The sequence below is a fragment of the Triticum aestivum genome, chromosome 7D (assembly GCF_018294505.1).
Source record: "Triticum aestivum cultivar Chinese Spring chromosome 7D, IWGSC CS RefSeq v2.1, whole genome shotgun sequence".
Classification (NCBI taxonomy): domain Eukaryota; kingdom Viridiplantae; phylum Streptophyta; class Magnoliopsida; order Poales; family Poaceae; genus Triticum; species Triticum aestivum.
Window position 1 is genome coordinate 100,379,146 of NC_057814.1, and position 11,941 is coordinate 100,391,086.

The following is an 11,941-nucleotide window of genomic DNA, read 5'->3' on the forward strand; positions in this document are numbered from 1 at the left end:
TTACGTTTCATTTCTTCATAACCCAAAAGCAAACTAAGTTCATTATGATGTGCAAGGCAAATCAAGTCATCACAATTTTTTGACACGATTCGATCATGAAACAATTTGCATTGGAGATTTAAATGACCATGTTCATTGCAAAGTTCACAAGTGTGGCAAAGATATTTAAATTTTTAGCACAAACATCAAGCCTTTCTTGCAACCATTTGGTTTCTAAATACTTGTGCCTCTTGCAAAATCTATCTTCCCTATTTGGTGTGTACTTGCAAACTCTATGCACTCCACAAAAATTGACATGCTTATAAGAGACATTTTCATCATGACTAGTGCAATCATCATTAGTACCATGGATATTCAAGGAGTTCAGACTAACAACATTGCAATCATGCTCATCATTCAAAGACTTAGTGCCAAACATTCTAATGCATTCTTCCTCTAGCAATTGAGCACAATTATTGGAATCCTTATTTTCATGAAAGATATTAAAAAGATGAAGCATATGAGGCACCCTCAATTCCCATTTTTTTGTAGTTTTCTTTTATAAACTAAACTAGTGATAAAACAAGAAACTAAAAGATTCGATTGCAAGATCTAAAGATATACCTTCAAGCACTCACCTCCCCGACAACGGTGCCAGAAAAGAGCTTGATGTCTACTACACAACCTTCTTCTTGTAGACGTTGTTGGGCCTCCAAGTGCAGAGGTTTGTAGGACAGTAGCAAATTTCCCTCAAGTGGATGACCTAAGGTTTATCAAACTGTGGGAGGCATAGGTTGAAGATGGTCTCTATCAAACAACCCTGCAACCAAATAGCAAAGAGTCTCTTGTGTCCCCAACACACCCAATACAATGGTAAATTGTATAGGTGCACTAGTTCGGCGAAGAGATGGTGATACAAGTGCAATATGGATAGTAGATATAGGTTTTTGTAATCTGAAAATATAAAAACAGCAAGGTAGCAAGTGGTAAAAGTGAGTGTAAATGGTATTGCAATGCTTCGAAACAAGGCCTAGGGTTCATACTTTCACTAGTGCAAGTTCTCTCAACAATAATAACACAATTGGATCATATAACTATCCCTCAACATGCAACAAAGAGTCACTCCAAAGTTACTAATAGCGGAGAACAAACGAAGAGATTATGGTAGGGTACGAAACCACCTCAAAGTTATCCTTTCTGATCAATCTATTCAAGAGTCCGTATAAAATAACACGAAGCTATTCTTTCCGTTCAATCTATCATAGAGTTCATACTAGAATAACACATTAAGACACAAATCAACCAAAACCCTAATGTCACCTAGATACTCCAATGTCACCTCAAGTATCCGTGGGTATGATTATACGATATGCATCACACAATCTCAGATTCATCTATTCAACCAACACAAAGTACTTCAAAGAGTGCCCCAAAGTTTCTACCGGAGAGTCAAGACGAAAACGTGTGCCAACCCCTATGCATAAGTTCACGAGGTCATGGAACCCACAAGTTGATCACCAAAACATACATCAAGTGAATCACGTGATATCCCATTGTCACCACAGATAAGCACATGCAAGACATACATCAAGTGTTCTCAAATCCTTAAAGACTCAATCCGATAAGATAATTTCGAAGGGAAAACTCAATCCATTACAAGAGAGTAGAGGGGGAGAAACATCATAAGATCCAACTATAATAGCAAAGCTCATGATACATCAAGATCGTATCACCTCAAGAACACAAGAGAGAGAGAGATCAAACACATAGCTACTGGTACATACCGTCAGCCCCGAGGGTGAACTACTCCCTCCTCGTCATGGGGAGCACCGGGATGATGAAGATGGCCACCGGTGAGGGTTCCCCGCTCCGGCAGGGTGCCAGAATAGGGTCCTGATTGGTTTTTGGTGGCTACAGAGGCTTGCGGCGGCGGAACTCCCGATCTATTGTGTTCCCCGGTGTTTTTAGGGTATATGGACATATATAGGCGAAAGAAGTCGGTCAGGGGAGCCACGAGGGACACACAAGGGTGGGGGCGCGCCCAGGGGGTAGGGCGCACCTCCCTGCCTCGTGGCTTCCACGAAGCTTCCCTGACATCTACTCCAAGTCTCCTTGATTGCTTCTGTTCCAAAAATAACTCTCCCGAAGGTTTCATTCCGTTTGGACTCCTTTTCATATTCCTTTTCTTCGAAACACTGAAATAGGCACGAAAACAACATTTTTGGGCTGGGCCTCCGGTTAATAGGTTAGTCCCAAAAATAATATAAAAGTGTATAATAAAGCCCATTAAACATCCAAAACAGAATATATATAATAGCATGAATACTTCATAAATTATAGATACGTTGGAGACGTATCACCTCTCGGTAATGTACATCATGATAAGCCTTGCAAGCAATGTGACTAATGAGTTAGTTGCGGGATGATCTATTACGGAACGAGTATAGAGACTTGCCGGTAACAAGATTGAATTAGGTATGAAGATACCGATGATCGAATCTCGGGCAAGTAACATACCGATGACAAAGGGAATGACGTATGTTGTCATTACGGTTTGACCAATGAAGATCTTCATAGAATATGTAGGAACCAATATGAGCATCCAGGTTCCGCTGTTGGTTATTGACCGGAGATGTGTCTCGGTCATGTCTACATGGTTCTCGAACCCGTAGGGTCCGCATGCTTAACGTTCGATGACGATTTGTATTATGAGTTATGTGTTTTGGTGACCTAAGATTGTTCGGAGTCCCGGATAAGATCACAGACATGACGAAGAGTCTCAAAATGGTCGAGAGGTAAAGATTGATATATTGAATGATAGTATTCGGACACCGGAAGTGTTTCGGAATGTATCGAGTACGTATCGGAGTACCGGGGGGATTACTGGAACCCCCCGGGGGAAGATATGGGTCATATGGGCCATAGGAGGGAGGCAAGGCATCCCACAAGGGGTGGCGCGGGCCCCCCAAGGGAGGAGTCCGATTTGGACTAGGGGAGGGGGCGGCGCCCCCCTTTCCTTCTTCTCCCTCTCCTTCCCCCTTTCCCGCTCCGATAAAAGGAAAAGGGGGCCGAATTGGACTAGGAGCCCAAGTGGGACTCCTCTCACTTGGGGCGCCCCTAGGCCGGCCTCCTCCCCTCTCCCTCCTTTATATACGGGGGCAGGGGGCGCCTCTAAGACACACCAATTGTTCTTAGCCGTGTGCGGCGCCCCCTCCACCGTTTACTCCTCCGGTCATATTGTCGTAGTGCTTAGGCGAAGCCCTGCGCGGATCACTTCACCATCATCATCACCACGCCGTTGTGCTGACGAAACTCTCCCTCGACACTTTGCTGGATCAAGAGTTCGAGGGACGTCATCGAGCTGAAAGTGTGCAGAACTCGGAGGTGTCGTACGTTCGGTGCTTGATCGGTTGAATCGAGAAGACGTTCGACTACATCAACCGCGTTAAGCTAACGCTTCCGCTTTCTGTCTACGAGGGTACGTGGACACACTCTCCCCCTCTCGTTGCTATGCATCTCCTAGATAGATCTTGCGTGAGCGTAGGAAATTTTTTGAAATTGCATGCTACGTTCCCCAACAGGCACTCCTTGATCCTCTATTGCGAATTAGACATGGGCCCCTTTATAAAATATTCTTGGTTGGATGCCGCGGTGTTGATGGTGTGCGGTAGAACCGCTGGTACGAGCACGCGCGGTCGTACCATCCGCCGTGTTTGCTCTAGTTGCCTTCTGGCGCCTCCTTTTGACTTGGTTTGACCCTGCACACTTGTGGTTCCTTGCATGTGATGAGTTCCTTCCATATATGGGTCCATTTCGTGCGGAAACACATTAAACAAAGGGTTTTGTATTTTTGCATTCATTAATCATTAATGTCAGTATCAAAGTGATTCTCTCAGATATTCTGGGATTATCTGGTTAAACAATTGAGGAATGTATGCAAAAGTATCACTCATTAGCCTCTCCAAGCCTAAACCTTGATCGCTCTAGAGCAATAAACAAAATCAACCATAACAAACTCAGTTATTTAAATCAAAATAACGAGAAGATTTTGATTCACTTACAATCAGTACATCTAGATAGCCCTCCGCTCTTCCTTTACCTGTAAACTTAGTATAGTTACAGTGGTGGCCTGGTTATTATGCAACCTTAGTTAAGACAAGATAATCAACACAAAACTTTTGTTAGGCTAGAAAAATAATCAACTACTCTCTCTGACACATATTAATTGTTGCTAAAATGGATGTATCTAGGCATATTTCACTGTTATATACATTCGTTTGGACGACAAATAATATGATTCAGAGGGAGTACATTTATTCTATTACTGCTAGCTAACACTTTCTTGCCGGGAATGCTTTTGAAGAGCCTTTTCTTTTTGCAATGAAAATATATATTACGGGAATGAAAAGTTTGTAAAAGACAACGTTGTGCTAGAGTAACTCCCTAACACCCACGGGCATAGCCTCATCAAGGCTCGCTGACACTTCTTTTAATCAGTGTTTGCTGAAATTTTAGTTGTCTACTAATGAGATTATGCCAAAAAAATGATACATACAACTAGGGGGTTCATTGTGGCTTATGTTTGAATACTATGGACCAAGAATGGGCTCTTTCAAGCACAATGATTAATATTGTTTATTTTCACATACAGAAACCCCCTTCTCTCGTTCCTCCCCTAATCTTAGGTGGCTAGGGCAAACTTTTTCTCCAGACTTCACCAGCCAGCCATGGATTCGCCTCCCGTCTATCTGCCGCTCCGGCGGCGAGGAGAAGAATTCCAGTGCTCTGCTCCGGTTAGTAGTTTAGGTTATGCTTTTTTAGTCCTCACATGTGTGGTGCTCGGACCGATGGCGATGCTTCTTCTTCGAGTTTTTCTTCTGTACTTCGATCCTCCTCGAGTTCGTCCATTTAGACATAGTCGACGGAGCTTCGGCGTGGTCGCCTGACGTCTCCCTAGAGCGATGAACTTAGGCCTTCTCGTTATGTGAAGAGATATGGTGTTAGATGTTTCAAATATATGCAATGGTTCAACGACGATGACTACGGCTACAGGGCGCTGGTCGGGGCATGTCCATAAAGACTCCCGTCTGTCATCGACAAGGTCAAGCCGGCTTCGATGGGGGAGCGGCGACAGCGGCGCATCGGCGGCTCGTTCTGGCGGCATTAGTGGTCGTTCGGTGGTCTCAAAATTTCAATGTGATTTTTATTATGTTTGAGATGCTTTGTACTTTTGATTAACTTTTATAATAAGATTTGATCCGAAAAAAGAAAAGAAAACTTATGCACACCTCTCAATTCCAAAAAAAATTATCCAAAGTCAATCTCTTCTCCAAATTTGGAGTGCCCACATACCGTTCTTTGCAAACCACTACAGCGTAGTGAGCGGCCCAGATCAGCCGAAGTCAGCCGGCAAGCTCCACGGGAAACCCTAGCTACTCCCCGCCGGCCGCCGCCGCCGCGTCTCCCGTCCACGCTCCACCCGCGGGAGCTCGCCTCCTCCTCCACCCTCTACCTCTCGAGGCCACTCCGGACGGCCATGGCGCAGAGGACCGCGGGCGGCCTTCTCCGACGGTCCCTCGGGCTCGCGCCGCCGACAACCCCGAGGGCCCTGAGCACCAGCGCCACCACGCCGGCGGAGGGAGAGGCGGCGACCAAGGCGAGGAGGAACAAGAAGAAGAACCTGTTCGACGTGGCGCAGTTCCTGCCGGACTGGGGCGTCGGCTACAGGGTCGCCAAGACCACCTGGCGCGACGTCTCCTACCAGATCACCAAGATCAACCTCTACAAGGTCACCATCGGCCCCATCCATAACAATCTCTGCGGAGGAGGAAATTGATCTCTTGTGTTCATTTACGTGACTTCACTGTGGTTTCGTGATCTCTGTATGTGCTGATGCAGGATGGCCGCCACGGGAAGGCGTGGGGGATTCGGCACAAGGCCGGTGAGTCCTCACTCCCCCCTGCTTACTGTCCGTTAATTTAGTGGATTGGTGGAGTGTAAGAGAACTGATAGAGTGTGTGGAATAGTAGAACATGAATGCCCCCCTTGGATGGAGATTGCAGATTGTTGTGTGCACCAGGCTCTGTTTCGATTTCGGTCGCAGATTGTTGCTCTCAGATTAATTTGGTTGTGCTAGAATCTGTCTGATTTCGATAGCATTGTCACAATGGTTTATAATTTATAGTGTCCTGGCTAATTTGCGTTTGATATTTTTCATGGTGGAAAGCCTTTAGGTAAGGCAATCAATATGTTTCCTCGGTCAGATACTTCATGTGGATATGCAGTGTAACTAAAATTTCCTAGCAATTCATACTGTGGCGTATGGTACATTTTCTAGGACATTGCAATGTCTTATCCCTGAAAGAAAAGATAAAAGAAGCAGAGCACATGTAACAGTTATTTACCAGGTTTTAAACGCTGTATCCAGCATCACTAGGCCACGCCAAAACATTTAGTTGTTTGCTGCCCCAGTTACCCCAATTTATTCTTCCTTTTTTTTATGTCTGGACCAAGATAAATCATGTTTTCCCTGCTGTTTGCAAAAGTCACAGCATGGTTACTGTTGTTGGTCTTCAACAAAACTATTAGGACGTACGCTTAATGTAGAAGAAACCTGGCACAACCAAGACATAACGAGTCAGAAAGCAATACTCTTGTTCTCAAATATGTTGAAACCTGGCACACGCGTAGAACATGAAATACCTGAAGTAGCTAACCGATGCCAGGATTATGTTTGCCGGATCTTGGTTGACCTAACCTGTATCTGTATGTTTCTCTTGCAGGCGTGCAAGCAGCTGACGCTCCGATAAGAATCAGTGGGGTTAACAAACGTGGTTGGAAGTACATAAAGGCGTCGTTGCAAGATACCCCTGGAGCAGAGCCGCCAGCCGGCACCTCTGCTTAGTCAGTTGCCCGGCTAGATATTTAGCAGGTTACAAAACTAGTCCCTGTAGAAGCTTAGTGCTGAAACTATTCAGAAGGTTGGCTGATCTGCCATCTCCACCATTTCATAATTCTCTGTCTCTGCAAGGGGTTAAACATAGGTGAAAGGGTTTTGGCGCGAGCGTGAGGCCAGGTTGTTGTGACCTCCACGCTTTGTTGTTGAAGCTGAAGATGGTGTAGTGTCGATTTTTTTTTTGTTTAGTACTTTATTTTTGCAATTCCTCATTTCCATCAGAAGTAAGTGCTTCCCAAGCGATGTCAATCATGAGGAGACTCTCGTCATGGACGTCGAGGAGGACATGGCGTCCCTGCAATGCTGCAGCTCGCTTGTAGTCGAGTGACAAGTAGGCTGATTAGATTCAGATTATGATCATCATTGTCTCGACATTTCTTTTTAGGTGGCGTGGATCCCCTGTAATAAAAGTTTCCTATTGCTTTGTCAGACTCTGGAACATGGTAGTAATTACTAACGTCTACTCCCTCCGTTCCAAATTACTCGTCATGGTTTTAGTTCAAATTTGAACTAAAACCACGACGAGTAATTTGGAACGGAGGGAGTATATGTTTCTTCATGCACTGTAGAGTGATGATTACCCAATGTGATGCACAAGCGATGATTACCATTTGCCTGGTTTACCATAACCAGATATTGGCCATCAAAAAATATTGACAGTTTACACAGCTCATGTGAGTTTTGGCAAGGAAATCGTCATTCTGAGTTCTGACTCTGAAAAACGCTGCCACAGCCGAATTCAGTCAGAGGCCTGAGCCACATATAACTCTGAACCTCGCTCAGTAAACAGAATTCATCACCAGGGAGTGGCGAGGTTAGCTACCGCCAGAACATGCCATAGACGTCCAGCCAAAGAACGCACAGACGTTCTGGAGTGCGCTGCCATGGATGATTACCACTGACACTGAGACAACAAGAGGCCCATTTGGGAGCACGTGAAATTTGCCTGTTTTTGGACACGATCTGCCTGTGCCGGACTGGGAGCAGAGCAGCTACCTACAGCTTCCCTTCTAGTATGATTCTATCCTACTAATTCTTACTACATCTGTTACTGCCGCGCCGCGGCTGTCTGTTCCCTGTTCTTTTAACGGCCGGCCACCTTCTCCTTTGCTGCCCATGCAAATAGACAGAGTGCCTCTGAAGGCCAGAGCGGCACACTGTAGCAGCAGCCAGCCAGCCTGCTCTTTGCTGAGCCGCAGTCTCCCAGTAAATTCGATCAGAGGGTCCGTCCGTCCGTCAGGGCATCCCTGCTCGAGATAACGTACGTACGTTAACCGGTCCCCGGTCATTTTCCCTCGCTGAATTAGTTCATGCGCGGAACTGCATTTAGCTGATGAGAGTTGGTTTTTGTTCACAACACAAATTTCATGCATGGCTCGATTTCCTCACCCTCGTAGCTTCTTCACCGTCAATCATCCACACCACAAAAGCCTCAAATGGTTCGGCAACACTTCCTCCGTCCCAAAATAAGTAAACATAGCATACATCTAACATGTCACAAAAGTTTAGTAATAACCCATTTTGAATTAACTATTATCCATGTCATGTCATGTCTTTTTTAATTTTCTTGAGCTCTGGGTTGCATTTATAATTGAAATTTTGCGTGTGTGTATAGTCAGATATTTTTCATAATTTTTGGAAACTATTAGCATGTTTTTAAAACATTATTACTAGCACGTACTGATTGCACAAGAACTCTGAATGCACATGATATATTCTCCCTTGACATCTAGGGGCCGGAGGTAAACCTATTGCGGACCGATTGTTGGACCATAGGATCTCGCAACACCCGGACCGAGGGCAATGCTACACTCACGGGGGTTCACGGGGAGTTTACAGGGTTGATTAAGTATTAGTGGCCAGGATTTAATTAAGGTTCGCAAGCCCCACAGTGAAAATTAGGGGGGGCAAATTAGGAGATGGCACGTAGGCCACTCCGTGAAGGTCCGTTGAAGGAACCCGTGAGTCTAGTATTATCCCCCGGACCGAAGGTGTGAGCAAGTTAAGTGCACTCCGTTGCAACGCCGCAGCTGCAACGGCTCAAACCTCTAGATAGAATCAAATCTTATTTATTTTTATTTTATTTCTTGAAACAGGAATATGAAAGAAAAAAAATAAATGAAAGAGCAAATCAAATTCCGTGACAGCTCAAGAAACCGAGAGTACTTTTTCTGAAAAGCAATGGCATGACATATGCGCACCACCATATCCAAATTTACACCACGAGAAAATGACTACTTCTTCTGTCAGTTGATTAAAGACGAATTTGGGGTTATTTATGTTGAGAAAGACGAATTTGTATTACTAATTTTCAAACCAAAGATACTACAAAGACATTCCCATTCTGCAGCTGCACTGAGCTAGGGCCACTGAAAGGGAAAACTCCCAGATCATGGGAGGGAGTTGAGGTTTTGCCTGCTTTTACACGCGCTCTGCTGCTGCCGGCGTGTGTGCCTGCCCCGGCAAGCACTGGGAAGAGCAGCTTCTCCTCCTATTTCTTACCACTGTTACTGCCCCACAGCAGCTGCCAGTTTTTCTAGCGCCCCCCGTCGCCTTTATCCTTTTGCCGCCCAATGAATACGTTGCCGCCAATCTGCTGCGCCGCAGCACCCCCAGTAAATTCCACCAGAATCGGACAGTTCCTGCTCAAGATAATGTACTACGCTAGTACCTGGTCCCAGCTCTTTTTTTCCCTCGCAGAATTTGGCACAGGAACAGAATTCAGAAACCTGGCCCCCGGTTCTTTTTCCCTCGCAGAATTTGGAATCAGAACACAACAGAGGTCAGACCGAATTCAGAAACCTGGCCCCGGTTCTTTTTCCCTCGCAGAATTTGGAATCAGAACAGAGTTCAGACCAAATTCTGATTTCTGAAACCAGGCCCCAGTTCTTCTTTCCCTCGCAGAATTTGGAACCAGAACAGAGTTCAGACCGAATTCTGAAACTAGGTCCCAGTTGTTTTTCCCTCGCAGAATTTGGAAACAGAACAAAGCAAAGGGCGCATAGCAATCAATCGAATAGCGAGCGGAGAGAAAACTCCGAACCATTTATTACACGGCTACACCACAGACCACACACGCCGGCCCCCACCGATCGAGACCAGCCCCCACACCCCTTTCCCGCCATCTCCGAGCGCGCGGTTGCGCGCCAAAACCGAGCTCGATCGGGAGCTGTTATTAACACCGCCTCACCCGCGCAGCGTGACCGCGAGACCTCTCCTCTCCACCCCACAAACCCTACTGCACACCCTGACATGGCGGCTGACCCGCCATTACTAGCTAGCGAGCTGCCACGCACACGTGAACTCAGAACTGACACACGCGTGTGCGCGTGCGTATGCTTATCGGACCGGCTCGGAGGCGGTGCACCGGAGGCGGCGGGACTCGTCGCGGCGGTGGGAGACGAGCTTGGCGGCGTCGCGCCACCACACCACCTCGCGCTCCCGCTCCTGGAGCCGCCGCTGCGCGCCGTCCAGCGCCGCCTCCAGCTCCACGATGCGGTCCTGCTGCCGCCGCTGCAGCAGCTCGTGCAGCCGCCGCTCCAGCGCGCGCGCCGACACGCCGCCGTGCGGCGGGCTCCTGTCGCGGTCCACCACCTCGCCACCGTCGTCGTCCTCCTCCTCCTCCTCGTCCTCTTCGTAGTCCTCCTCGTGCTGATCCTCTTCCTCCTCGCTATCCTCCTCGGCGTTCGCTTGCGCCGCGTGGTCGACGACGCAGCTCCTCGACGTCGTGTCGACGGACACGTGCGCGCCCCTCGTCGTCTTCACCTGCAGCGGCGGTAGCTGCCAAAAAGAGAAGACGCGTGCATCATCAGCAAACGCGCGCGGGATGCGGACATGCGGTGAGTCGTGCATGCATGCATGCATGGTGATGGAGTACGTGCTACTCAAGATATGCCGTGAGGTACACTCGATCGTACGTGCGTACGTACCTCTAGCCCTCGCATGGGCGCGTGCATGGCGCGTTGCTGCGTCTGCATGCGGCTCAGCTCGATCTGGAGCTCGGCCTCCATCTTGTTATGGTCCATCGCGACGACGGCGGCGGAAAGCTGGCGGCGATCTGCGGTCCGGGCGCCGGAGCAGTTGTCGGACAGCGCGTCCTCGGCGCGGGCGATGGGGTCCTTGATCACGGTGGATTCCTGGGAGGAGGAGGACGACGCGGCCGGAGCATAAGCAGGAGCAGAGCCGCCTTGCTTCTCCTTGCCGACGGTCTCGTGCCTGATTTCCGAGACGAGCGCTTCCATCTGCGCGCGGAGCTCCACCATCTTGTTCAGCTCCACCGCGCTCTTGGAGAGCAGCAGCACCAGGCTCGCGCCCAGGCCAAGGTTCATCGACATGACCTCCTCCTCCGGCTTCTTCCTCCCTGCATACATGCACAAGTCCAACGATCATTCACAATTTCCGATCAACATCAACATCATCATCTAATCGCAACGAGCTGTAGACGATCTGTGCAGCCGTATTGCGAGAGTTGGCAATTACCTAGAGAGCTCCGGGGCGTGTCCATGGGCAGCTCCGGCGCGCGCTGCACGACCTTCACCCTGGCGGAGCCGAAGTCGTCCGCCGACTGCTCGGAGGCAGCACCATCGTCCTTTCTCTCCTCCCTGATACTTTCGCCGACGGACGAGCTGCTGCTACCATACCGCCGGGGCAGCCTGACCCGGCACCCGAACGACCCACCTCCGTTCCCGCCGTTATGATCGCCGCCGCGCAGCAGGATGCGCGACAGCAGCGACCGCGGCGACTGCTGGCAGTCCGTCCCGCCACCGGTCCTCGATAGCAGCGCACGGATGGACGCCGGCGACGAGGAAGACAACGCCGCCGACGCGAGGCGGGGCGGCGGAGGCAGGGGCAGAGGCGCCGTCTCCTCCACCGCCGCCGCTCCACGTCCACGGCCACCATCCCTAACTAAGCGGGCCATCGATCGTTAGTTCGTCACCCCAATAACCAGCTTGCTTCCCGTAGGTGGGAGGTGGGTGCGCGCGGCGGGAGATGGATAATTCGAATTGT

The 11,941-nt window shown here is 48.6% G+C and overlaps 2 protein-coding genes across 2 annotated transcripts; one reads left to right on the top strand and one right to left on the bottom strand.

Moving 5' to 3' along the window:
* Positions 1-5,328: 5,328 nt before the first annotated feature.
* Positions 5,329-7,363, top strand: LOC123168568 (uncharacterized). The gene is made up of 3 exons (XM_044586456.1): positions 5,329-5,767; positions 5,878-5,920; positions 6,762-7,363. Exons 1-3 carry the CDS (start codon positions 5,516-5,518, stop codon positions 6,881-6,883), a joined length of 417 nt encoding a protein of 138 aa, XP_044442391.1. The 5' UTR covers positions 5,329-5,515; the 3' UTR covers positions 6,884-7,363.
* A 2,550-nt stretch (positions 7,364-9,913) lies between these two features.
* LOC123166943 (protein POLAR LOCALIZATION DURING ASYMMETRIC DIVISION AND REDISTRIBUTION) lies at positions 9,914-11,941 on the bottom strand. Its single transcript, XM_044584768.1, has 3 exons — positions 11,414-11,941; positions 10,864-11,294; positions 9,914-10,714 (listed from the first exon to the last, which is right to left on the bottom strand). The coding sequence occupies exons 1-3, from the start codon at positions 11,850-11,852 to the stop codon at positions 10,274-10,276; spliced, it is 1,311 nt and encodes a 436-aa protein (XP_044440703.1). The 5' UTR covers positions 11,853-11,941; the 3' UTR covers positions 9,914-10,273.

Coding starts and splice junctions, on each gene's coding strand:
- LOC123166943 (XM_044584768.1), bottom strand. CDS start 11,852: ATGGCCCGCTTAGTTAGGGATGGTGGCCGTGGACGTGGAGCGGCGGCG. Junction 11,295..11,413: donor CACGCCCCGGAGCTCTCTAG/GTAATTGCCAAC, acceptor GCATGTATGCAG/GGAGGAAGAAGCCGGAGGAG. Junction 10,715..10,863: donor CGCCCATGCGAGGGCTAGAG/GTACGTACGCAC, acceptor TCTTTTTGGCAG/CTACCGCCGCTGCAGGTGAA.
- LOC123168568 (XM_044586456.1), top strand. CDS start 5,516: ATGGCGCAGAGGACCGCGGGCGGCCTTCTCCGACGGTCCCTCGGGCTC. Junction 5,768..5,877: donor CCAAGATCAACCTCTACAAG/GTCACCATCGGC, acceptor GTGCTGATGCAG/GATGGCCGCCACGGGAAGGC. Junction 5,921..6,761: donor GGGGATTCGGCACAAGGCCG/GTGAGTCCTCAC, acceptor TTTCTCTTGCAG/GCGTGCAAGCAGCTGACGCT.